This window comes from Poecilia reticulata, chromosome 2 (genome assembly GCF_904066995.2).
Source record: "Poecilia reticulata chromosome 2, P_reticulata-male-v2, whole genome shotgun sequence".
In the NCBI taxonomy this organism is placed as follows: domain Eukaryota; kingdom Metazoa; phylum Chordata; class Actinopteri; order Cyprinodontiformes; family Poeciliidae; genus Poecilia; species Poecilia reticulata.
In genome coordinates, this window is record NC_088831.1 from 30,190,570 (window position 1) to 30,217,836 (window position 27,267).

General features: G+C 38.7%; 2 protein-coding genes across 4 annotated transcripts; one reads left to right on the forward strand and one right to left on the reverse strand.

Moving 5' to 3' along the window:
- Window positions 1-677: 677 nt before the first annotated feature.
- On the forward strand, window positions 678-11,549 carry LOC103458600 (Golgi reassembly-stacking protein 2). Of its 3 annotated transcripts, XM_008399534.3 has the most exons (10): window positions 678-1,127; window positions 6,608-6,688; window positions 6,785-6,988; window positions 7,069-7,155; window positions 7,825-7,955; window positions 8,952-9,075; window positions 9,181-9,313; window positions 9,446-9,529; window positions 9,804-9,917; window positions 10,944-11,549. In XM_008399534.3, exons 1-10 carry the CDS (start codon window positions 1,065-1,067, stop codon window positions 11,147-11,149), a joined length of 1,227 nt encoding a protein of 408 aa, XP_008397756.1. In that variant the 5' UTR covers window positions 678-1,064; the 3' UTR covers window positions 11,150-11,549. The 3 variants fall into 3 exon arrangements, with proteins under 3 accessions (XP_008397756.1, XP_008397764.1, XP_008397773.1); XM_008399542.3 differs by lacking the exon at window positions 9,804-9,917 and having other exon boundaries at window positions 680-1,127; XM_008399551.3 differs by lacking the exon at window positions 678-1,127 and having other exon boundaries at window positions 2,724-6,688; window positions 6,771-6,988.
- A 642-nt stretch (window positions 11,550-12,191) lies between these two features.
- Window positions 12,192-26,057, reverse strand: tlk1a (tousled-like kinase 1a). Its single transcript, XM_008399522.3, is given in 23 exon segments — window positions 12,192-13,244; window positions 14,223-14,330; window positions 14,403-14,514; window positions 14,671-14,806; window positions 14,890-15,059; window positions 15,138-15,227; window positions 15,330-15,421; window positions 15,510-15,591; window positions 15,770-15,867; window positions 16,187-16,253; window positions 17,081-17,269; window positions 17,386-17,522; window positions 17,603-17,713; window positions 17,833-17,925; window positions 18,030-18,116; window positions 18,209-18,304; window positions 18,437-18,480; window positions 18,581-18,656; window positions 20,081-20,152; window positions 20,260-20,381; window positions 25,702-25,738; window positions 25,740-25,778; window positions 25,780-26,057. Coding segments are annotated over 23 exon segments (2,271 nt in total). The 5' UTR covers window positions 25,822-26,057; the 3' UTR covers window positions 12,192-13,073.
- Window positions 26,058-27,267: the final 1,210 nt, after the last annotated feature.

Consider the following 27,267-nt stretch of genomic DNA (forward strand, 5'->3'; position numbering starts at 1 on the left):
TTATTTATTTGATCATAGGCTGCTTATTTATTTGAAGAAGTCCAGCACCAAAGTTTGGTTAAAGCAATTAGTAATATCCGGAGATTTGGGTGTCAAAATGAGAGAAAGTACAAACAAGGTAGTGAGTTTAGAGGAAACAAATTAAAAAAAGGAAAGAAAGAAAAGAAAACACATATGGAAATCTTGACATTGAGCAAATTGGGGAAAAAAATTGGACTGAAATAGTGACTTTTAAAAAGGAAAAATATAAATCATATGAATGGTCCAACTTAAAGGAAACAGTGAAAAAGAATACAATAAATGTAACAAATCACTAATATGCAGCAAGTTGTTTGAGATTCTAAGTATTTCAGAACCTTCAACTTTTAAGCAACTGGGAATTTTCAAACTCTTGAACTTACTGTCAAAATGAAATGCAAAATTTTTTTGTTTTACCTGGTAAGAGGCTTCTGCTGATAAAATCTGGCTGACAAGCAGCTGGAGAAGAAATGACACTTCAAGCAGTAATATCCCCCAAACTGTTGACTCTGTTTAAATTCACAATCTTCTTGAGATTGCTGTTATCTCGCACTTTTTCCTTCCGCGCTACTTTCCATTAATATGCACGAATACAACGCTTTGTGAACAACCAGCCTCTTTAGCAATTACCAATCCAGGCTACACCTGCTGTTAATGGCCATCGTGTCATCATGGCATTACCTGTTTTTCTATCCGCTTTCATTTTTTGACTGGGCTTATGTCAGCTGAATGTTGAGGGGGGTTATTAGCTGTCAGTATATGATCATGAAATTTTATTCTGTTCGAACTTGCCTATTGTAATTCACTGAGATACACCTGCGTGTCGTATTTTTTGGAGTCGGTGACATCACAGCTCGGGAGATGCTGTCATCACACAGCTGGTAGGGAGGAGGGAGGACTGCAGCACAGGAAGTGCAGCAGCAGCAGCAGCAGCAGCAGGACACCACGAACGACAGGAATCACGACATGACTCTTTCCGACAGAGCAGCCGCCTGTTAAACCAGCGCAAATATCCCACCGCGGCGGTCGGATTCAGGGGGGGGGACATGGGGGGCTCTCAGAGCGTCCAGATCCCCGGTGGAGGATCCGAAGGTTACCACGTCCTTCGGGTAAGAGCAGCTGTAATGGTCGCCTGCCCGGCTAACATTAACGCTCCTCTAGGAAATTAAGACACACTGCGGTGCATTGGTTTGTATCTAATAGGGAACACGAGGAGGATTCACATATGGAGATATACATCCGCCATAGAAAGCATTTCCTTGTTACTTTAGATGTGAAAACAGCTGCTCGTCTTTAATGTGGAGCAGATTAACGAGGTTGTCGCGGAGGGTCCGCTCCGGTTTGGTTGGAGTGCGCCAGGAAATGAATACATCTATGAATTTAAATGAAATGAAATGTTGGACGTGTTTTTAACGCCTGTTTGTGCAGTTCTCATCTCCGGTTCGCAGCTCTCAGGAGGTTATTCTCCTTGATGCCAGAATAACCGGTGTGGCCACTACATGACTAATGGAGAAAGGTGTGTCCTGTCCCCACCTTTAGTCTGAATAGAAGGGATTCCTGGGATAGTTTTATCTGCACATCCAACTCTGGACTGAGGACCAAATATCATTTGGAGATCTTATTCGGACCCACTCAGTGGAGAATTAGGTCAAGCTTTACTAAAACAACCGAGCTCAAAAACAAGAAAACTATAAGGTCAGATAAAAATAATGTAAATGTAAACAGGTAAAGGTTTCTGTTTCTCAATTATTTACCCCTATCAGGACCAGATGGGATCCTTTTGAAGATCTTTTAGCTTACCTCATGTTGTCAGTCTCTCTTTGTTCATTTTTTAAATTTTTTTTTTAAAGAAAATTACAAACACAAAAGTAGGGCTTTGCATCAAAGCAGATTGTCCCTAATCTGTTATTTTTTTACTTTAGGAGCAATAAATGTGTATTATTTCCAAACCTAATGAGCGATAAAGGTCAACAGCTGTGATTTCAATATCCAATATTTCAACACCAAAATAATATATTCTTGTTCTAAGGCTTTATACAAAGAAAGTTGAAACCAATTACAACCAAATACTGATGTGAATTATTTAAAATTAATCTCAACCCTTTCGTGCATGAAATATTTTTTTCCAAAGTGTTTTTTTTTTTATTGGCTCTAGTGGCCTTTATTTGATAGTGAATTGACAGGAAAGTGGGTAATGAGAGTTGGGGAAGACATGCGGCAAAAGTCACCAGGCCGGGAATTGAACCTGCGACGGCCGAGTCAAGGACTAAGGCCTCCTTATGTGGGCTGTGCTCAACCGCTGCACCACCACACCAACAATCCAAAGTGTTTTTGATTTTGAGTTTAACATATTTAAGCAAATCTAAGGTTAAGCCATTAGTTAATATAACAAAAAAGAAATGTGTATTTATCGGACCAAAATTATTATTTTACACATTTTGGTATTGTTGTTGCAAAATATAACCTTTAAAAATTCAGGCATACTGCTGTGTGGAAAACAGGTCACCAAATGAATGTCTGTGCATTTCGTTTATATATTTCATTAAAAGTTTACATCTTTAAAATTCATCTTAAAAGTTGTTTTGCAAAATGTAATTTGAAAAAAAAAAAAAATATCTCAATTTCTGAGAAATAAATTTGGATACCCAGATACATATTCCTATTTATAATGGCTAACGTCACACTAGATTCGTCGGATCTAGTGTGGTTGCAATATGGGCAACCGCACGCAATAGAAAAACTTTGTTGCTAAATATTTGGAAGGACATTTGCCTCGTTTCCAAAAATCTCGAAGCTCGTGAGGGATTTAAAGAGGCATAAGAAGAATTAGGAGACCTTTGCTTTCTAAGAAAAACCTGCTGGTCAGACTGAAGGTTGCCAGGGAGAACAAAGACAAAGACTGGAGCGTTTATAGACGGCATTTAATAACTGGGCGGGTTTTTTTTCTTTTTTTTTTTTTTTTTTTTAAACTTGTAAGGCAGGTGTCTCCATCTAAAATCAACAGTCACCTGCGTAACGTATGACAAAGATGCCCTTTACATTCATTCGTTTTAATTTTTTTTTTTTAACAAGTTTGACCTGCTGGCTGGTGTTGCAGTGAACTTTCACCTTCATTTGCTGTTTTAACTGATGAGGAAAATTTGAAAAGTGACCCCAAAAAGCCTTAAAACTCTTAGGGTGCGGTTTGTTGACATAGTGCAGATTATCCACAATGTAATCCTTTGATTGTAGTCAACCAGCGACGATAATTTATTCTCAAAACATCTCAGTTCCGTAAGATAGAGTGGAAAATATTCTTGTTGGGGTGATTTAAATGTGCCTCTGTACTTGCTCAGAGGCAGGTGTCACCGTCATTCATCACCACCTATTTGTTCTTCAGACGAGTTAAACCTGAACCTGTTTCACCATAAAACACGTTTAACCCAGAAGTTTGTATGTTTTCCTTCTGAGGTCATTAAGTTTGAGCTCAGACTCGAAGAGGACAACACTGTATGGCAAGCCGTTTTAACATAAATTCTGTTTCGTCGGACTATCCGTTATTACATTCCAGATATCTAAAAATGCATTTTGACTAGACAAAACTATATTTTGACTATCCGGAACGGTAATTTAAGATGTCTGTATTTACATTCTGACTAGTAAGAATAATAATTCAAGATATCTTCAATTACATTTTGACTAGTCAAAATTATTTTCAGGATATCTCAAATGACGTCACTGGATCACATATCCGTAATTACGATTTAAGATATCTTCAAGACTTCAACACAATTATGACTAGTCAAAATTACAATTAAAGATATCTTTAATTTAGTTTTGTCTATCAATCAAATTTTATGTGTATAGCACATTTCAACAGCAAGGTATTTCAAAGTGCTTTACATAATTAAAATAAAAACAGCATGCGACAGTGAATAAACAGTTAGAAAAACAGAATTTTTTTAAAGAAAAAGAAAAAAAAGATTAAAAAAGATGAACATTAAAACCTTGTAGGACTTCAGTTAAGCGTCTCACACCTCAGAGTTTTAGTTAAGATGTCATTTAACAAGGATTCTCACACCCTTAAATATAGATTCGTTTAACTGGGACGTTTTCCGGGGGGACTTTACATAGACAGTGTGAAAGAGAAATAAAAAGTAGTTAACTAGATGAAAAGTAAAGATAAAAACATCAAAGACATCAAACCCCGCACTCTAAACCTAATTTAGCCATAAGCAACTCTAAACAGGTGGGTTTTAAGTTGAGATTTAAAGGCACCCAGTGTTTCAGCTGTTTTACAGTTTTCTGGAAGTTTGTTCCAAATTTGTGGTGCATAGAAACTGAATGCTGCTTCTCCTCGTTTGGTTCTGGGGATGCAGACCAGAACCAGAAGATCTGAGGGGTCTAGACGGTTGGTACAGCAATAACAGATCTTTAATGTATTGTGGTGCTAAACTGTTCATTGATTTATAAACTATCAACAATATTTTAAAATCTATTCTCTGAGCTACAGGGAGCCAGTGTAGGGACTTTAAAACTGTTATGTGCTCTATCTTCCTGGTTTTAGTGAGAACACGAGCAGCAGCATTGTGGATCAGCTGCAACTGTTTGTTAGTCAGACCTGTGAAGACGCTGTTGCAGTAATCAATGAGGCTAAAGATAAACGCATGGATGAGTTTCTCTAGATCTCGCTTGGGCATAAGTCCTCTAATCCTAGAGATGTTCTTCAGGTGATAGAAGGCCGACTTTGTGACTGTCTTAATGTGGCTCTGAAGGTTCAGGTCAGAGTCCATCATTACTCCCAGGTTTTGGGCCTGATCGCTGGTTTTTAGTTGTAAAAACTGAAGCTGTGCATTGATTGTGGTTCGCTCCTCTTTAGGTCCAAAGATGATAACTTCAGTTTTGTTTCTGTTCAGCTGGAGAAAGTTTTGGTACATCCACACATTTATCTGTTCTAAGCATCTGTTCAGTGATTGGATGGGTTCAGAGTCACCTGGTGACATCGTGATGTAGAGCTGTGTATCACCCGCGTAGTTATGGTAACTAATTTTATTTCCTCTTATAACCTGAGCCAGTGGGTCTAGTCATTATTTGCTTTTAAGATATCTATAATTTAGTTTTCACTAGTCAAAACTACATTTCTCCTATCCAAAAGTACATTTAAGATATCTTGAATTATGGAGTCATTAGAGATATCTTTAATTACAATTATGACTAGTCAAAACCAAAATCGAGATATCTTGAATTTACTTTATGACTAGCCATAATTTAATTGTAAATATCTGAAATATGTATTTCAGATGGTCAGTAATTCATTTTTGATATCTTTAACTGAAGTCTCCATACAAGTCAATGGTAAATCTGACATCATTTCGACTAGTCAGAATGTAATTGGAGATATCTCAAATAGTTATTTTGTCTAGTAGAAATATAATTAGAGATATCTTGCATCGCTAAAACGTCTAGATGCAAAACAATTTGAGATATCTGGAATGTAAGGGCAGTAAAACCCAATTTATGCTAAAACTGCTTGCCATAAAAACTGTATTTGCTTCTTTAAAAAACGTCTTAGAAAGTCCACATACCCAGGATGCTCAACTGACTTTTTTTTTTTCTTAAATACCAAGAAAGTCTAACGCCACTGTTTTCATCTCCTTTTTGCCTTTTTTTACCTGAACTTACTAATAGGAACCATTTGTGCTGTGCTGAAGTCTTTACTGTATGTAACAAGAAATCAGCTGTCCAACAGTAAAGGCTGGAATAATGAAGTTAGGCCAAATTATAAGACAAAGATAAATGTACTGTGGAGGCAAAAATCGAAAGCTATTCAGTGACAAGTCTGCAAAAAATGGAAAAACAGAATAATAGTCTTTATTATGCTGTAGCAGGTAAAATAAGAAACCATTTTCTATGGACATTTGTAGGATACATTGCACATCATATTCAACTAATCACAACACTTCAAATGGAAGACAAGTTAGAAAATTTCCAAAAGGGCCAGATACTTAATTTCAGAAAACGTATTCATGTCCAAGCTGGACTGTGGGACATAATTCACCAAATTCATTTTCAGCTTTCAAATTTATGAAACAAAAATGTATGAAACGGAACTAAATTGTTATTATTATTTTTTAAATTACCCATTTCAAAGTCTGACCTGGGCCTCCTTAAAATTACGTCACAGAAACTTTACAACAAATCCCAGCAGGCGTCGGTGAACTGAGCCAACGAGGCAAAGCGGAGTGAGCTGAGATGCCAGAGGCTGATGTGAAGAATTCCATTCATGCCAAAGATGGTTCTAAATATGGACTCTGTGTGTGTGTTTTTCCCTTTTCTATAATTAGTTGCCTATATTTATTTATGTGCATAACAGCCTAGTTTTTCAGTGACTAATGCACATACCCAGGCAATGTCAAATATTCTGTTTTCATCTTTCTCCGGTTTCCGTTTTAAATTTTTTATCTTCTCTTTGCTGCTTTGGCACAAAACGTGCATATCAAACAGGATTTCATGTACAGTCTGTTTGAAGGACCGGACGTACGTCTTCATTCCTAATTGTTCTGCTTTGGTGCGCTTGTCCTGAACTGAAAACCCCTGTGAACCTTTTCAGGTGCAGGATCATTCCCCGGGTTACCGCGCACGACTGGAGCCATTCTTCGATTTTATCATCTCAGTTTGTGACACTAGGCTGGTAGGTGTTTATGTGAATCATCCCGATCCAGGGCTCGGACCGCCGTCTTAATGTTTGAGCGCTGATTTTTAAAGTATTAAAGTATGTCCGCAACAGAACAGGGACAACGACACCCTGAAAGAGCTGCTGAAAGTGAACGTGGAGAGGCCCGTCAAGATGCTGCTGTACAACAGCAGGACGCAAACTGTCCGGGAGACGACCATCACACCCAGCAACACGTGGGGCGGCCAGGGCCTTCTGGGGCTCAGCATTCGCTTCTGCAGCTTTGAAAGGGCCAATCAAAACGTTTGGCACGTCTTGGTGAGTGTGCAGGTCTCGTTTGAGGCTCTGTTTGCCATCAGATCCACCGAGTTAATGCTTGAGTGCGTTTCTTTATTAAGGAGGTGGAGCCAAACTCTCCTGCAGGCCTGGCTGATTTGAGGCCCTACGTTGACTACATAATCGGAGCGGACACGGCTATGCGTGAGGTATGCCCTCTGTGCTGATTAGAAGTCTTTTGTGTGGCGGCTTGCAAAACTATTCACTCTTCAACTGCAAACATCAGAATTTTTTATTTATTTTTTTTCATGTCAGACAGATGGAGTGATGAAGAATTTTGAATTTAAATTAAAATTATACTTTGGTCTCTACGTTTTTTTTGTTTTTTTTTTCAATAGAAGTACAAATCTGAAAAGTGTGGCGTGCATTTGTATTCAGTGGTACTGAGTCAGTATTTTGTGGATTCACTGCAAACGCAGCTGCGTCTCATTTTTTGCTCTGTCTCTACCAGCGCTTCATTGTTTGCCCAATTCTTCTCTATAAAGAGGAATGTCAGATCGGATGAAGAGTATCTGAGAACAACAGTTTTCAAGTTACAGGTTGTCTTGACTTTGACTAGGCCATTTCAACACACGAATATGCTTTGATCTAAAGCATTTCATTGTAGTTCTTGGCTTAATGTTTAGGGTTGACAGCCTTCTGAAAGTGAAGCTCTGACAGTTTTTCTGTCAGGATTTGCTCCTGTATCTGCTGAACCAAAGCATCCACACAACACGACGCTGCCACCGCTTTGTTTTTACTGTGTGGACTGACACTTTTACGAGACACTTAACATCAAATTTGCTGCATATCTATGCCTGGCCTGTGTTTTTGTTCAGAGCGAAGACCTGTTCTCTCTCGTCGAAGCGCACGAAGGGAAGGAGCTGAAGCTCTACGTTTACAACACGGACGCAGACAACTGCCGCGAGGTGATCATCACCCCGAACTCTGACTGGGGCGGAGATGGCAGGTATGATGAAAACGATCCACGTTGCCTTTTGACAATGGAAAATTCAGGTCATACTTTTTGAAAACACATTGGAGAGATTACCTTTGCTGATCATTTTACTGAGACATAAAAAACAGAGGCACAAAACCTAATTGCCTCCGGTGCAAATCTGCCGATCCTCTCTACTTGAATCTTTATGGGCCAGATGCATGAATGAAACTTCACCTAATTCCAAAAAGCAGGTGCAGGATACATATGGTGCCTCCTCTGAAAGTGATTGTGAAATCTGATTTTCTCTCCCATCTTTAGCCAAGAATAGAAAAAGACACTCTTCTGGTTAGTCATTTATCTTCAAGCAGGATTGTCAGCTTGGCACGACTAAAGGAAATACCAAAGTACGCCATTGCATACCATTTGTCAACTGACATACCTTAAATGCTCCTCTTTCTCCTCCAGCAGTAGGAACGGTAGTGATTCTACTGCATTGGAGGAAGAGCTGGTCTTCAACTAAACAGAGTTTTATATATTGGGCTCTTGCACGTGGCCATCCCTTTGAAACTCGTCATGCAGGCCAGACGTTTGAAAACTCCTCGAACTTTTCTGCGTCATCGTTTTGACCAAGTTCACCCGCCAGCTGACTGTCAGGGAATGCTTTCCATGTGTGTGAGAAAAGCAGACTTTTCAGAGTAAAGATTGCATTAAAACAAACAAAAATAAATAAATTACTTGATTATAAACATAAGACTAGGGTGCTGACAAGTCAGGTGAATGTGTGATCCCCGACTTATCTGCTGTTCATAGACCCAGACAGGTCCTGGGTTAAAATTTCCTCTAGAGTTTCTTTGTGACTGAACTGAACTTGAAGCTATTAATGTGTTAAATCATTAAATGTTTTAGTTTTGCTTTCAGAGTTTCACTATGGGTTTGGTTTGTTTCAGCATCTCATTTCTGGGAAAAAAAAAAAAACAACCTTTCTTGAGCCGTTCTGCTATTTTGTCCGCATTTCTGTTTCCGCAGTCTCGGATGTAAGATTGGGTTTGGTTACCTGCACAGGATACCTACGCTTAAGGAGGAAAAGAACTCCCGTTCCCCTTCGCAGAATCATAAGGCGTCTCATATACCCAAAGACGGCTACACAGAGGTAAGGTGACGTGTCCGTGGCAACTCAATCCGGAAAAATTTCATATTGCTTCATCTCTTTTGAGATTTTGTTGACATTTAGAGATAAAGAAATTCTGGTTACCAGGTCCAACTCTCTGCTGTCATTCCAACCGTTCCAGTTGTCGTCTCGTCTTCTGCTCCAATTGGATTAGAGCAGCCTCTCAGCAGCTTGTCAGTCAGCTCTGAGCCAACGGCTGTCCTCGTTAACACGCCGACAGGTAAAACACTGATCAGATTCTTTCAAATTTTTACTGGCAAATCCTGGATTTACCAGTCGCATTAAATTGACCTTTCCTCCCCGCCTCCCCCCCCATCGTTGACATGTTTCTACTACCATCCTGCTGTTTCAGGAATTCCCATCATCCCACCGCCCAACCATGTAATTCCCAAGCAAACGCTCCCTTTGACTGTAAATGGTGCTGCAACACAACCAGGTTTGTGAGCTTGTTTTTACATCACGAGTAACCAAATGTTGCACAAAAGAATAAACGGCTAAAGAAAATGAATCAAGGGTTTCATTAGGTACGTCATATAATTATCTCGAATACTGGAGTTATTGATGGCGTCACACTACATGTTTAAAGTTCTGCAACAAGTTTAGAAACGAGATCATTGAAACTGCTGTTAGTTTGGATACTTTGCCAATTAACTTAAATTGTGTGTTAGTTGGGGGAAGAAAAAAAAGGGATTTGATTTCTTGTCGCTCAGGCTTGATTCCCCTTCCTGGAGCTATTCCAGCCTTTCCTAATTTCCCGAACCTAAACGCTGCTTTGCCAGAAGTGGGTCATGTTCTGCCGCCTGGACTTGGGATACAGCATGACGGTATGCTGCGCTTCACTTCTCTGTGCTTAGATTGTGAACGCTGTTTGAAGTTTTGTATTTCACAAAAATACAGTGAAAATGCGTAGCTGCTTGTATCGCGCACATCCTCTTGTTTAAACATTTTCATTTGCTGTAAATGGTTGATGGCATGCAATATTTCAAAATTCTTTTGTATGTTTTCAATTTTTTGACTGTGAAAGGCCATCCACAGCAACGTGCGCATGTGGAAAATTCCCCCTTAAACCCGGTGATAAACTGATCAGTCAGGATAGATGGCAGAATTTGCCACTTAAGTCATTCAGGTCCTCAAGTATCAAACATGTTTGAGTCAGTATGAGGTTGTTTTATTTTTTTCTGAATCGGATGCAACGTGCACACACTTGTTTTCTCAACGGTCCACAGAATATTTTCTGAAGTCTTGGGGAACATGAGGTGGTTTATTTGTGGAAATGTGGGACAGGTCTTTGTTTTCTTTTTGGTCAGTAGAGGTTTCTCTCCCACGGATGCTGCGTTTGCTCTGTTTGTGTGAGATTGATTCATGAGCACTGAGATGAGCGAGGCCTCCAGAGCTCTAGATGCTGTGTTGCTAGGTGACTTCCTGAATGAATTGCAGATGCACTCTTCCAGTAATTTTGCCTCCTGGGAGGGTTCATTACCATAAACATTTTTCTCCATTTATGGAAAAATGGCTGTCACTGTGGCTTCCTGGAATCCCAAAGCTTTAGAATTGGCTTTGTAACCTTTTCCATTCTGATCTCCATGTCTTTGAACATCATTTGTTTGTTTCCTTTTGCAGTTGTTTGGCCTACTTCATGTTGTCAGACGGGTTCCATTTGAGTCTTTTATTGATATTGCAGGTCTTGCGATTAATCATAGTAAACCCCTGACTTGGCAAGCAGGATGATTACCTTTTTAACTAAGGGATTGTCTAATAAATACAGTCATAATTTGAAAGATGCATTTTATGTTAACTCAGATAAAATAAATCTTCTAATGCAGCTTTCTTATTTCTGTTGCTCTCTGCAGGTCTTCCTCCTCTCAACCTTCCAGCCGCAGTTTCCAGTGTTACTCCTTCCGACTTCATTTATCCACCCGTTGCTGTTAATTCACACCCCACCATCTATCCCTCTTCCACCATCCACATGAACAGTTCACTGACCAAAGCCCCCAACCATTCATCAGTGCCCAACTCGGGAGCAATTAATTTCACTGTAACTGTGGACTCATCTTAGCACGAGGGAACTCATAAAGACGACACCTCGCCCTCAAGTCCTTCCACAGCATAAGCAGTCAGTCGCTGACAAATGGGTCGTTTAAACCATGTTTGCATCCGAGCTCCTGGAGGACGCTGAAGATACATGCGAGGAGTTTCAGCTGAATTTAGACATAACTCAAGGCTGGTACTATGCATTTTCACTTGTCCCCAGAAGCCGATCATAAAATGTGGGAAAACTAATGCGGTTGTCGGCATCATTTCATTTTAGTGGTTAGATTACTGAAAAGTATCGAGGAAGATTTAAAAAAAAAAAGACGTTGCTGCTGAGGATTCTTTTTTTTTTTCAGGTTTGTTTGCACTGTTGTAAAACCATCTTTGAAAAAGAAAATGCATAGTAAAGTTTGTTATAATCTTGACTCGTTATTCTGTTCTGGTTCTTCCTGATTTTTTTTAAGGAAAAACATGCAGTTCCACATATCACCAGAAGATGGTGGTATAGCCTTGACTACACGTGGTGGCTAAGTATTTGAGAAACCGTTTTAAAAACGTTTTTAGAGTGCTCTGTTAATGTCAAGAAGTTATGATGAAAACCCAACATTACATTTCTCAGACAAATTGTGGTCAGGAAACCTACCATCAAACTACCAACAACGCTGATCTGACTGTTCAGTCACTGAATATCTACAAGGATGAAAGCAAACAAGTTATGTGGAAGGAAAATGCAAAGCATCCAGCATCAACTGACATTGTGGACAAATTTTGCACTTTGTTAGCCTATATTTTAGCACATTTGTATTGGTTTAATGGTCCTGCACCATATAGGATGCCAAAGTGAGTTTGAGTCATGTCATAATTACCAAAATTAACAAAAAAAACTTGTAAAGCATCTGATTTTCACAGAATTTAGTTTTTCTATCCAATCATCCACCTAATCCACTGTCAGAGGGCTGAGCCCCTTCTGTGCAATTTAGTTTTGACTATTCTACACTGAAAGGCACCAGTAAATATTGATAGGAATTGGGTATCAGGTCATCAATAACATTCACTGAGGAAAAAAAAACATTTCCTGGAATTTATTATTCACTCTAAGCAGAACTGTACAACTTGTACCCAAAGTGGAACATACAGCCCTTGAAAAAGTAAGAGCAGCAAAGCAGCAAAATGAAAACACTCCAGGAAACTCATTTTATGTCAGGAAAACTTTTAACTCCTTTAACACATCACTGCTGCAGCTCAAAATTTGAAAATTCACCTATACAGCATATACAGTTTCCAATTTGTTAATATTCCTGCATAGGGTTTTATACATCATTTTTCTACATTTGGTTACTTTGTGCATTTAATGTATGTAAGTATGCTGCTCCAGCCTACATGACACTAGATGCCACTTATATGCTACACATTACATTCCCATGGCTAAGTTACTCAAATTAAAGCCTAACATTTGTGGGGGAGATAAAAACAAAAACGGAACAATTAACCAAATCAATAGTGAAATTTCTTTAATTCTACGTAACAATGACTGACTTCTCCTCACAGTAAATTAACTTCTAGCAGCTGAATCATTTGCATCCTGGCAGGACAGTCTTATTAAATCAAATGGCACACAGCCGAATCTCCATTCAGCCACTGAATGCTCCATCCGTCTGCAACTTCTCTACAGGGTGTCCAGTCACATTTTCTTCAAAATACATAGTTTCAGTGCTTTTGTCGGACGCCCATCCCAACACGTTCTGTAAAACACGACTTCTCCATCCTTCCGCTGATAAAAGTCCCGATAAAGGAGAAGAATCCAGGCGCAGGTCGGAGGAGGCCAACAAACATCCCCCCGCTCCGGTCCTGCTCTTTCTGCTGCCCCGGTCACAAGTCCAGGCCTCCCGATGAGCCTCACAGTTGCAACTTCAGTTCTTGCTTGGCCTCTCTTATAAAGTTCAAAACTGTCAGTATGAGATGAGACTGGATGAGGCTGAGCCAGCACTAGCAGCGCTCATCTGTAGATTTCCAGAGGAGCTCGATCTTCGCATTTGAGGGAGCAGGTAGGGGTCGCTTCCCAGCTGGAGAACGTCGACTCGATCCTCCTTCCTGTAGGCCAGGCAGCGTCTTATGAAGGCCTGAAGGGAGGAAAAAGGAAAATCGGTTCATTATTGTCCCGTCTGGGTTCTTACAGTTTAGATTGCAAAGTTGATTTGAGCCATTTCTAATAAACAGCTACGGGTTCTGATACATTATTACGTTGATCAAGTCTTAATGAGAATTTACTCTGTTTTCTCACCAGCAGCAGTGAACAATTTAAAATCTATTTCATTTAAGGTTGAGAGAAAAAGCAAGCTTTAGACAACTTACACTGATATGGGTGAATTAATGTGTTGATAAAAACTTTCATGAGTTTAAAGAACTTTGCTGTCTTCCTCTACAAAACTCTATCCTAATATGCCTAGTAAAATTTAAAAAACATGCATCGCCTCTGAACCAAGGCGATGCATCTTTTCTGGAGTAAATTTTTACCCATGTAATTTATTTCTAATAAACGCAGTAATAAGCCTCAGAAAACAAGCCAAGCTCCTGGAAATGTGGTAATAGATTATATGCATTAAATGTTCCCAGACTCTCAAACGTAAACGGCATGAATAAAAATGGTTTTGATAAGAAGTCTAATAAATTAGAGAAATTTTCATAAAACAAAATAAAATTTGTGCGGTTCCCTGATGTATAAATGTACTTTAATTAGGTTTTTTTGTTTTTGTTTTGTGTGTACTACTGTATTAAAAGATATCAAATTAAAGGCTTATTATACCTCAACATGATGAATAATATAGAATTGCCGTTTTTCAACATGTGACGGCCTAGAATATGACATCTAAAAACCAGTGTTAGTGCAAATAATTGAAACAAGAAAAGGTCAAATGTTAAAACCAAACATAAGATATAATCAAGTTATTTTTTATATAATCAGATCTTTCTAGTTTAGAACCGCTACACTTTACCCAGGCTGCTTAGAGCTGGAAAAATATTCAATTTTTGAAACTTTCCAATACAGGTAATGTATAACAAATATGTCAAACAATACAAAAAACAAGCAAGTCTCCTACCTTAGCTTCATTACTGACGACTGGCTTTACAGGAAACTGGACCTCAGTAGCTTTGAGAATAGTGTTCTCCTGCAGAATGTCCTGCTGCGACTGGTTGTGGCCAAACGGCTGGAAAACAGGGAAAACTTGGTTCAGGCTCAAGTTACCAAAAGACAAATATTATCAAACTATCGGTCTCACCTTTCTTCCATACAAACACTGGAAAAAGATGACACCGACTGACCACACATCCACCTTATTGGAGATCTTTGGCGGTTCTTTACCAACCACAAAACATTCAGGAGGAAGGTACCTTTGAACCAGATCAATACGGTTTAAGGTCTTTGGAGGAATATTTAGACACATTAAATACAACTTGATTTAACCAGGAGCATTTAATAAGTTGATTTTTGTAAATCCTTTAAACATCTCTCTATAAATATGATGCCTTCATGCATGATTCCCTCACCAGTATGTTCCCGCCCCCTGCGACGTCAGGTCCATCCCATCAACGCCGTAGTTGTCGTCATCCATTATTTTGGAAAGACCAAAGTCGGTGATTTTTATTTCCCCGCAGGCTGTGCCGTCCACCAGCAAGATGTTACCTGCATGTCAAAGTACAGTAAGGTCAACACTGAACCTGTGGTCAAACCTTAAGAGGCGGTAAACTCTCAGACGGTGCGTTTACCTGGTTTAAGGTCATAATGGATGATGGGAGGTTTGATCTCGTTTAGATATTTTAGTGCGTTCACGATCTGCATGACAATAGACCGCGCCTCTTTCTCAGACATTAGCTTATGCTGCTTCAAGTAGAAATCTAAGTCGTTGCCCTCACAGTACTCCATGACGGTACAAAACCTGTTCAATGAATCAATGGTTATAGCCGACATCGAACAAGAGACCACAGAAAGAACAAGAATCCAGGCAGATACTGACGTGTCTGTATCCAGTGAGAAGTAGTCGTAAAGTTTTACGATCCTGGGATGGTCCAGCTCCTTGTGTATTCTGTACTCTCGACATGCATGCCTGGCAAAAACGAGGTGGTTTTTACATCGTTAAATAAAATTTAAAAAACGAGTCCAGACACAGTAGATTATGAACTATTGGTTTCCTATTAGACCCACATACTTGTGATAGTTCTCCTTTTTCTCTTCTCTCCAGTTCTTATTAAGTTGGTGAATCTTCACAGCAGCATATCGTTGTTCAATCAAGTCAAAAGCCTGAAGGGCACATGTAGTAAATTTAAGCAACCCAGCACCAGGTGACCTTTAAGTCTTTAATCTGAGACAGCAACACTTTCAAGCCTACCTTGTAAACTTCACTAAAGCCTCCCCGACCCAAGAGGTGTAGGAGCAGATACCGTTCATTTAGCGTGGGGTGATCTTTAAATCTTAAGGTGGAGAACGGGAGAAAAGTATCATTTATTATTTCAGCTCATTCTCCACATAGCTTTTTGTCAAGCAATAACAGACTTTAAAGCAAGTTTAGTGGCTGTTGATAGTATCCGTGTGCGCGTATTATGTTCTATGTCAATGCAGCATCTGTCAAAGGATTATATATAGACTCACTGGGAGCTGTCTTCATTATTTATTCTCTTCAGCTCCCTAATGTGAAGGTTGCGGACTCTCTCCAGGCGCTCCAGCTCAGCCTGGATCTCAGCTTCTTCCTATAAATGATTCAAGCACGTAAACACACAAATGCAAAGAGGCAACTTTAGAGAACCGACAGCGAGAAGAGGAGGAGATCATCACAACCTGCCAAAGTAAAACTGCTGGATTGGCCTTAAACAAGGTGGGAAATCAAAGTATTTAAATAATTTCTAATAGTTGAGTTTTAGATTTCACACCAAGTAATGACACTAGATTGTTGCACATGTTTAAAATAATGACTGAAGAAAATTGCTGCAAAAACCAACCAAACAAACAAAAAAAGAGTATTGTATTCAACATGCAGTGATTATGGAAACTATGTGATCACAAACAAACCTTCTTCAGATGTCCAAGTCGCAGTTTGAAGATCTCTTCCTGTTCATGGTACTCTGCTAGAGTCAGCCTAATCAGGATGAGAGGCAAAGAGGGGGAGATTACTCACAGTACAGCTGTGAAGGAATGAAGGAAAAAGGAAACAGAAAGATGAGAGGAAGGAGAAACGGAAAGTAGGAAGGCATAACAAGAAAATCGTAATAAAATAACAAGGATGAGAAATTCATTGGAAAAGAATAAATGCTTAAAGTATGAAACCAGAATTAAGTGAATTAACTGCAGATCTATTGATCAGAAGGAAAGAAGAAACGAAGAATAAAAAGGAAGTAGATGAAGCAGGGAAAGGAAACAAAACAAAAAAGGAATTGAGGATAAAGAAGTGGGAAAATTGGAAAGGATGGACAAATATAGGGGGAAAACTAAAATTAAAAATTAAAAAGTGAATGTAAGAAAGAAGCAGGAAAAATGAGAAAGAAAGCACAAAAGCAAACAAGGAGGTGAATAAGAAAGGAATGAAAGCAGCAAGGATAAAATGAAGGAAAAAGGAAAAACAAAAAGATGAGAGGAAACAGAAAAGGAAAGTAGGAAGCATAACAGGAAAATTGTAATAAAATAGCAAGGATGAGAAAAAAGTGAAAAGGAAAAAAAAAGAAAAAAGTGCAGGAAGTAACTGGTAGAAAGGAAGACAGAAAATTAAATAATACACTCTGGCAATGTACTTTGTTTTTAACAAACTTATCCAGAAAACACCAATATTAAACCCCAGCCTCTTCCAGGCTCTATAGGAAACTCTGACCTTTACATAGTACAGAGCAAAACCCACATTTCTACAATAACATAGATATAAAATCTTCACCCAGGCTACAACTTTTAAAGATAACACATGCAAAGTCTTACAGTTGAGGTAGGCTGGGTTTTAGAAAGGGATCACTCTCTGCTCCATTCACTGCCTTGGTTTTGCGTTGCTTTGGCTCCGAGTTCGTGGTTGGTGCTTGGGAGTTGCTGGAGGACGGAGGCTTCCTCTTGGCAAGAAGTTTCCTCTGCCTCTCGATGTCTTCTCTCTGTTGATTTATCCACTCCTGCTGCCTGTTGATGCAAATATGCATTTTTAAAGCCCCACAAGTCAAAATGTTCTCCAGCATTAAAAGATTTGTTTTAGTCGAGTGATTAAGGTGAAACTAGAAGGGAACGAAGGCTTTTACTTGACGAGGTTCTGGAAGGCGTAGCCGTCTGTCCACTGCTCTGTGAAGGAGGCGCCGTGTCTCACGGTGGTGAAATGGCCCAGACGTAACCTATCCTGCATGCTCTTCTCCCGACAGGCCTGCTTCTCCTGTGTGCTCTGAACAATCATATCAAACAATGATTTGCATCGTATTTCACAAATAATCTCAACCGTAAAAAGAAAGAAACCTAATGTACCTTTTCTATAAGCAACTTTTTGCTCATAGTGATGCATTTATTCAAGCGTTCCTTATACTTTTCAAGTAATTTTTGCTGCTCGTCTATCTGCCTCCTGAGATCACAGTTTACCTAAGAAGCAGGATCAGGAAATACATCAGCTACATAATATAAAAAAAAAAAACTAGGAAGGCTTTATTTAATTTGTTAGGCACTAATGTGATCAGAAACCCGTCCTGTTTGTCTCTTACCCTTAGCAAGTCATCTATTCTACCCTCCTTCTTCTCAAGGTCTAGGTTCTTTGTACTTTCAAGGGCAGCCAACTTCAAAACTGTAAGGTCAGTCTAAAGTAGAAAAAACAAAACAGAAATGTTAGTGGAGGATTCTCAAACTAATGCAAGCTACTAAAAATAACATCTTGATGCAAAAATTCAGCCATCCTCCTCACCTGAACAAATTTGACTGATAGTTGCTTTGGATTTGGCATCTGGTCCCCAAAAGACATATTAATAGGAGATGAACTATTTTGTCTAACCTGAAACAGAAAAAGATTATTTTTTTAAGACCAACTTGCATCAAATGGAGCAACCAAAGACGATCTGGATCTGAGGATGTGGGATGACTTACAGCAACGCCCTGAGCCGACTGGGAATGTGAGTTCTGGGGTGAGCGGAGCACTGGGGGGAGGCCTCTCACAGGACTGGACCCATTTCCTCCCTGAAACTAATAGGCAATAAAGAGGATTGTTAAAGTTTCACATCTAGAAACTACAGAGGTCTCTTCTCGCTAACAGGAGATTAAAACAAGCCATGAAAGGTAAAGAAATGTATAAGGAATATTAAACTGCAACCTTACATCAAAGTAATCACTTATTTTGGGTCCTCGCACAGCTGATTTTCCTTCAAAGAGAAAAGGAGGAAGATTTTAGGTTAGAAAAAAATGTTTTCTCAGATATTCTGGACTTATTTAATAAAAGTCCAAAAATAAAAAGAATTAAACCTTGGCTGCTCTCTGACTGGATCTCAGGCTTCCTTTTTCTGCCTCTGGTTGTTTCAGACTGTTTCTTCTCTGGAGTCTGAAATATGACATTTGAAAAAAAAAAAAAAAAGATTATTACAACACAACTTCCAACCTGCTATCCATCTGGAAAGAGGCTTTAGTGAGCATGCAGCTGATCCCAAACTCTTTAATCTGGGTTTGATTTTTCTGTATGTAATCTTATTAGTTCAATATTTCCATAAACCAGGATCACTTCTGTTGAACAAGTCAGTAACTGCCAAAGTGAAATCTTCAAACTATAACAGCTGTTATAAAATATATTTTATACTGGGTATGTTTAATATGCCCACCAAATATGAAGTAGAATTGCCTCTTTTTACACCAGACCCCAATTAAATGAGGAAAAACAGGACAGTTTTAGCAGAAACCAAAGATTTACTGGAAGATTTTTTATTTCTAAAAGGCCACAAGCATAATCCCCAAATATACTCAATAAAAACACCCTGGAGGTGTTTATTTAACTTTAAAGAGGAAACTAAAAAACTGAAAATTGCATTTGCAGAGCAGAAAAATTGATCCATTTATTGCAAAACATGACACATATTGCAGTATTTTAACATGTGGTCTCAATCACTTCATCATAACCCTGTTATACAAACTGTGACTGACTGCTTCTAAATGCTGGATGAACAAAAAACAAAGTTTACAGCTATCCATCTACACAATCTAAAATAGAAGTGATTTAATCACAAAAGCAGAAGCTAATGGGCACCTTGAATATTTGTTTTAAAAAAACAAATAGATTAGGTTGTTGTTCATGTATCCAAAATACAACCAGTTGACATTTGGGAGAAACACAAACCCTTCAACAAAACACCAACTAAAACCACTGCATGGCGATACACATACAAGCTCAACATTAACACAGACCAGTGTTCAGTTGCCAATGATTAGAAGAGCAACTTTTTAAAGACATGCAGCATTAAGAACATTTTGTCCATTCATGATTTCACTATGAAAATTAAGAAATTCTGCATTGTTTATTTTAGCGACACAGCTGGGGAATTTTCTAAGGTGCCTTGATGTCTCGGAGTCCGTCATCCTCCGCAGCTTCCTGAGTTTTCTAACTTTTCCTCCTCCAATTGCAAGCTTGCCAACCAAACTACAGCATCCCAAAACAGCTTTGTTGAGTCGACATCTTTCCTCCGGGATGGCTCAACAAAAGAAGTTCAGTTTGTGTCACAATTGTTTTTTCCTTTTGCAAAGAGGTTGTTCACTACTGAAACTTATTGAACAGAAAGACTATTCAGCTGGTCATATTTCTGAGATATACATGGCCCATACGATTAGACATTTATTGTGACAACTACTGCAGTTCAATTTAGTGTGTGGCTCTAAATGTAGAATCTCATCATTAAGTTGAGGATTGTAGTTTAGTCAATCTGACTGTAATGAGTGTAAAAAGGTTCTAAAGCCATACTTGAAATGTTTCTGCCTTACCTCTGACTCCTTGTCACTTAAGGATCCCAAACTTCCAAAACTATGATTTGAACATTCATTGTTGGTCAGTCCCTGCAGGAAACAGAAAACATTTAGCTTGGAATCAGTTTGAGACCCCCCAAAAAGTATTAAAAACAAACCCTTCACCATTTTAACCAACTTAACACACTATGACTCACTTTGGTTCCTCCACTTGTGCTGCACGTGCTTCCCCCTGTGCTGCCACTGACCCCACCCATAAAACGAGCCTCCAGCAGTTCCTGTCTGCGGGGGTCCAGGCTGTGCAGCTCCTCCATGGTGCCTGGGTGGATAAACACCTGTTATTTAGGAGTCTACTTAATTGAAGTTTTTCATTGGTCCATAAAGAGCAGATGGCACAGCATCAGTAGTAAGAACATTAACACAAAGAACTCATTTATATCCATTCTCAAGGGGCACTGAAAAAAAATCCACTCCAGCGAAAACAAAATTTTTTTTTCAAATACAGTTTACTCTTCCCCACACTTAAATAATCCTATATTGTTAAGAATACTGCAGGTGTCAAATCTATTTTATAACAGAGCGGAGGTTACAGTCTTTTCTGTGCTACAAAGCGCTGCCATCCTGAGAGTTCAACAGGAATCTTTCGATTGCTAGGCGATGCTGAATGCTGCGTTCCGGTGGGAATGATACAGGAGCTCCTTGGGATTCTGTGTTGCTGCAGACACAGAGGTGCCGGCACACTAAACCTGTGCTTTAATGAGACAACCATTTTGAAAAGCTACCGGGGCCTTAGCAAAGCACCCAGCATTTCAAGAGGTTGAAATGTTCAAGACCCGTTTAAAAAAGGGGGAAAAATAAAGATGCGTGAAAATAATAAAAGGAATTTAGCAACCAGTCAGGAATAGCTGATCAGAAACTCAAATCTTAATTCTGACCAGTGAACATATCAAGTGGAAACTGTTTTAGCTGGATGAAGACATAAAGCTGTGAGGTGCATAAAATTAACTGTGAGAAAACACAAAGGCTGAACAAAGCTCCTAGAGAGGAAACTGTATTTTCTACTGAGGCGTGTTGGGCTTGTTCTAATGCTGCTATGATTGGAGTCAGTAAATAACAGAAAGAGTTTTCCCTGTTATAGTCAGTTAAAAGATGCCGGATCAGGAAACATCGACATAAGAATCTACTTATTCCACACTAGTCAGGCTAACCCTTTTAAGGTTAGCCTTAAAAGGGTCATGGTTGGACTAACACAGCATGCTAAAAACAGATTGAATTATCAACTCAATAATTTTTGCCTTTTTTGAAAGAAAACAAATATCCTGTTTAACTGCTGTACCATCCAACATGGCTGTTCTCTCTGCAATAAGGTGAGATTGTCTCTCCTCTTAATATGAATAATTAATCGATCATGACCAAAATGCTGCTTAAATTCACTTTTTAGTAACAATAAATTAATTAGGAGTGCACTTATATAGGGACATTTGGGCTGATAATGATACCCAATAATATTTTTGATATTATATACATTATAATACCATTTCAACACCGTGATACACCTACCACACCACTAACATTACTTCTCTGCTTCTGTTAAACATCTCCCAATCCTGCACTACATCACTGTCATGTCACATGACCAAGCAAATACCACATGGCCAACCTCGTCCCTCTACTGAAACATAAAAAGCAACAACATGGAAATAAGCATCGGTTGTCTATATTGGGTCAGTTTAGCTACGGGATGATACTGATATGCTAAAAATTGACAGTCAATACCAATATTTCTGCCGGTGTATCATGCATCCCTAAAATTTGACAATGTAGCAAATTTTGTTTGTGGAAAGAAGTTGTGAACTATTACTTGTCCTGTAAAGTACTAACTGCTGCATTTATTGTGGTTCTGTTTTATTTGTACAGATATACCTGTTCCACAACATGAAGCGTTTTGCTAACTTTGTGACTGAAAGTTGCTTTTGAGAAACAATTGTTTCGTTTGTTTGAACTATGAACACTTTATTACCAAGTTAAATTTTCAGTAGAAAACAACTTATTTCTATCTCTTTAAAATCTGAATCAGCTAAAACTGGCAGAGGCAGGTTTGAGATTTACCAGCAAATTTGCTGTAAAATGTCCAGATGGTAAATTATAACAGTATACCTACAGAACGCAGATACTGCAGTGGACCCACTGATGGAGACAACAGTTATCAAAATATGTTTGATGTAAAATGAAAATTAATCTAGTTCCTATAAGATACGTTTTCCAAGCTGATATTGTAATATGTCCACACAAAACACCACTTCTGCAACAGATTTATAGAATCTGGGACACGATTCATAAAATTTCCGACAATACCTGAAATAAAAACTGGATTCTCTGCATGTAACGCACAAAGGAAGCTTATTTCCGCAAATAACATACAACCATGAAAACTGCTTGTAATGATAATAGTACAAGATGTAACACATAAAAATGACATGCCACCAATTTTAAATGGAGCACAAAAATATATGACATACACTTCCAACTGTTAAATATATTATTTTCCTTTAAGTTCATCCACAGAACCGCCTATTAAATATAGATTCAATTTCTAACAAATTATTTTGTTCATTAATTTAGAAATAAACTCAAACCAGTTTGTTAAGTACAGAAAACTTAACATGTTTTAAGAAGTCGGGATTTAAATTGCTACATTGTTATGTCATGAATTCTCTGTTAAAGCTACATAAGAATTATTACTCTGTAAATACTGAAGTACTACACTTATCAGGTGATTGAATTAAAGTATTACGAAGCCAAAGAAAGACCAGTAGTATTCAGAACTTACACAACTAAAATATTACCAAAATCTACAAAATAAAAACAGAAAGAAAGACAATTGGGCTTTCTTGTAATAGTAATAGTAATTTAAATGTACTATTACTGAAAGCGAAATTGCAGAAGTCTTGAGACCATTACATATGTGGCACCACTTTTTCTTTTTCAAATGTATTTATAATTCAACATTCCAGGGAGTTTCCTCTGTAAACCTCAAATCTCTTCGCTGGAAATGTTCCTGATGAATGCAATAGAAATTCCACCTCCTGTGCAATAAGAAAAATGTTGGAAGCAATTTGGCAGCCGTTCAATTTCCTCCAAGAACCCAACAAACTATTCTTGTTGCGTTTCTCCACAATAGGTCTTTGACTTCCAATCAAATCTGCAGCAGCACATTTTATTGTCGAAATCATCCGTCTAACCACAGGAAGACCGTCTGCATTTGCTTCATATTCAAGGAGCCACAAGTCAAAAGCAAAACAAAAAGCTGCCGTCAATTACTTAAGATTATTTTGTAACGAGAGCATACACCTGAATAAAATAAGTGTGTCAGTAAATCAGATACCACATTTCCAGCTCATTGCTTTCACCTTTAACTTCCACCAGCTTGAATGGGCAAATATAAATCATGCTGGTAATAAATGACTGGTATGTTCACTGTTGCTAATGATGATCTCCAAAATAAGAACTGCAAAATCCACAGGAAGCAGCTGTTGTAGGCATTCAAGCAACCCTCAAGGGAAGTGCTACTATTGAAACTCTTCCCTTTGCCACTTTTCACTGCAATCTTTATGTCTGATTTGGACCCATATCAACGGCAGGTTCCAGTGATTACAGAAGTCCAGATTGTACGGACTACATCACAAATGTCTCACTTAAAAAAGGTTGAATATTTTGGAGTTTCAGATTGTTTGATGTGGATTTTCCAATGCACAGTGTGTGTTCTCCATTTGTCAGAAAGAACAAGAAAAGCATGACGATTGTTTCGGCAGTATTTGGACACGTGAGATCTGTGTCATGCGAGATCTGCTAAACAGAGATCAGCCGAGACCAAGACGTCAGCATTTGATGCAAAGTGCTATATTTAAAACACATCTTGAGTGCTTTATTTTGCAAAATGACTGTTTCTTCTGACTAATAAAAGACTTTAATAACTCATTACAAAAGCAACTGAGAAATGTCTTACTCTGCTCTTTCAATTCCCCTAATTAGGTATGTGTCTGTGATCTGCATCACAACATAAATTGAGTTATTACATTTTTTTTCCCTTTTAAACTTTTAAAATTGGTCAAGCTTTCTGCACCACTCCTTAATGCTAAAAGTATTTTTTAATTAGGTAAAAGAAAATGTGCCACAATGACCTAAGTTATTGTTATTTTTCTAGGGTATTGGGTGAAGAAGTACTGCCCCTCCTAGACATGCTGCTACTGACTGCTTGTCCACTGGCTGAAGGAAGGAGAACAAGCTGTACTCATCTATTTAGAAGCAAACTACAGGATGGCTCACATCTACTTATTATGATTTGACACTTTAGATTTTTTTTCCAAGAAACCACAAATATGGTTTCTTGGAGAAAAAAAAAATTAACAACATCCGACTTGTGCAGCACTCACAACAGGCTTAAGGAGCCCTACAATACCCCCCAATGTTAGACAGAACATGCATACCAATTTCACACAAACATTTGTGCTTTTTTATCAAGGATTTCCTTCTGTCTCAAACACAAGGCCCCTCAGTGTATGACTTATCTATTTTCAAGCCCCTGCAGGAGCCTGCGGTTGAACCCTTACAGCCCTTGTTGTGGATGTCATTTTAACTCCATGCTGTTCAGCAGACTGACCACCTGTTTATGGACGACTCATTCAGAGTCAGAAATAAAGCCCAGCCATGATATGAGTGTAGAGTTTACACCTGAGCTAAATCACTGACAACTACAACTTCAGAGCAGGAGAAACACATTTTTAACAATGACAAGTGGCATTGTGATGTAGGCAGCCATCATTGTTGTCAATCACTGTATGGTACAGTGATAATACAAGGAGCAGAGGAGAAGCCAGCACAGCTCACTCCTCCATCACCGCAATATCTGGTGAAAAATGCTGACCCTAAAGTAGGCGCAAGAGCCACATAATAGTGAGTTACAACAGCTTTCATCCCCCTTGGCTGTTTTGCAAACTCAAATGAAGAGATGAGGTCAAACAGGGATACCATGCGTTCAGTATGTTAGCATCCATAGCAAGGGGACATCTTCAAACAGCCTAATTTATCTGAATTACTAGCCGATTCAATGCACTCATGTCCCGTTAAGTACATCCAATCATTAGATATAACATAATCCAAATTTCTGTATGTAAAGACTACAATCAGGACACAAAGGATTGGACACCTTTACCTTGCTTGTTAGGACTCCATCGATATAACATTAACACTTCTAGAAACTGCTTGTTGTTCTACTTGCATCAACTGACTCGTTTTCAAGAGTTAGCCTTCCCAGCGACGTGATGTTTTTGTCAAACATGAGTCGATTATAACGTCTAAATGCGTCCTCCACAAAGATTTTTCTGCACCAGTGCAGGTTATTTGTCTAAAAGGTTACAACACTGGCCTGGGCACTGAGCTACGGTCCTGTCTTCGGTGCTACAAGCTAGCCCAAACAGCCTCAATGGACTTTGAAGCTGACGCTTCACTGTAAACGTTAGCTAGTGCCGAGCAGCTTTCGCGAACAGAATTTGTTCGGTAGTTTTAGAAGAACTGATTTAATCCCCTGTCAAAGGACCAAATAGGGAATATGTAGAGACTTTAAAGACGTTTAACAATACCTTCCGAGGCCTTCACCCCTGCCGTGGTATGCTGCTGAAAACACAGTCCGTGTTGGGGACGTGGAGAGCTGGGACCAAAGATGGCGTCCCCTCCAAACTTCCACTACTTTGGATTCTCATCAAGCTACTTTTTTTTATCTGTAGGTGCCGCAGCGCAGGTCGCTCACACAGACTGGGAAGCTAGCCGTGCGGTGGACCGCATGTTGCTTTTCACACAGGTACACCAGACCAACAGGGACAGAAAACGGGAAAATTGGTGTTCTTTTAGGGCACAAACCTCTTTACACCTAAGCAGAGCGTCCGGGCTCCAGGGCCACCTCTCTCCGTCTTCGAGTGGTTGCCTGTGAAACGTCACGCAGCGTGTGCAAAATTCTTCTCGTAGAGGTGATGCGGTCTGTCTGAGCGTGCGTGGCGATGTCCACAATCATGGCTGATAATTACATGTAGAAAATAAATAAACTTTAGACATTGATAAAGAAACCTCACAAGACAAGGTTATTATTATTGTTATATTACAAGCCAATTTATACAATTTAAAAATAACGGTCAATATTAAAATGCTGTTGAAGTAGAATTATTCTAAATATGTAAGTACAACATATTGAACAGAATGAAGAAAACGACTCCGGATTTATTTTTGTTATATAGTCTAAAGCAAAACTTGTTGTCGAGGGTGTATTTTGAAAGACAGCTGAAAAAATATAAAAATAATACAGTAATTTAGTGAAATACATTTAAAATGGCAAACAAATAAGAAGCACATTTCAACAAAGTAACAGAAAACTCAGCAGTCCAGAGCTTTCAAGTTGCGACTCATAAATTGTGCCTACTGTTCATTTGTAACAAAAAGAATAAAGCGAGGCCATCAGTTTTATTCTATTAAATGGCATGTGGAGTCCCTCGCAAAAGTATTCACACCCTTTTAACGTTTTCACATTTTGCCATACTGCCATAATCTTCAATGCATTTTATTATGTATTTGTGCATATTTCTAAAATGAATCATGAGTTTACTTTTTCTAATAAATGAAAATCTAAAACATGTTTCATAAATTTGTGCTTAGCCATGTTTACTCTTACACACTAAAACTAATACTGCAACTAAATACCAACAGGTCAAGGATAAAGTTATGGAGAAGTTTTAAATATTGCTACATTTTAAAGCAATATCACAAGCTTTAGACATAATATGGCGCAGTTTTATCGCCAAAACATGAAAAAAGCAGTACACAACTAACCTGACAGGGAAGACATAAAAGGCATTAATCAGAGAAGCAGCCAAGAGGATAGTTAACTCTGGAGGAGATCCACAACTTAGCTAGGAGAATCTGTCGACAGATCTGTCAATGTGAACTCTATCTGCAGTAAGAGCTAAGACAGCACGGTCAGAACAAAGCATATTCATTAGAATGGCACAAAGTCCAGAACAAGTCCATAGCCAGATTTGGAAAGTACTATTCACAAATGCTTTCCAATAAATCTGACAGAACTTGAGCTATTTTGCAAAGAATGGGCAACAGCTTCAGTTACTAGATGTGGAAGCGATACAGATAAATCCTAAAAGAAT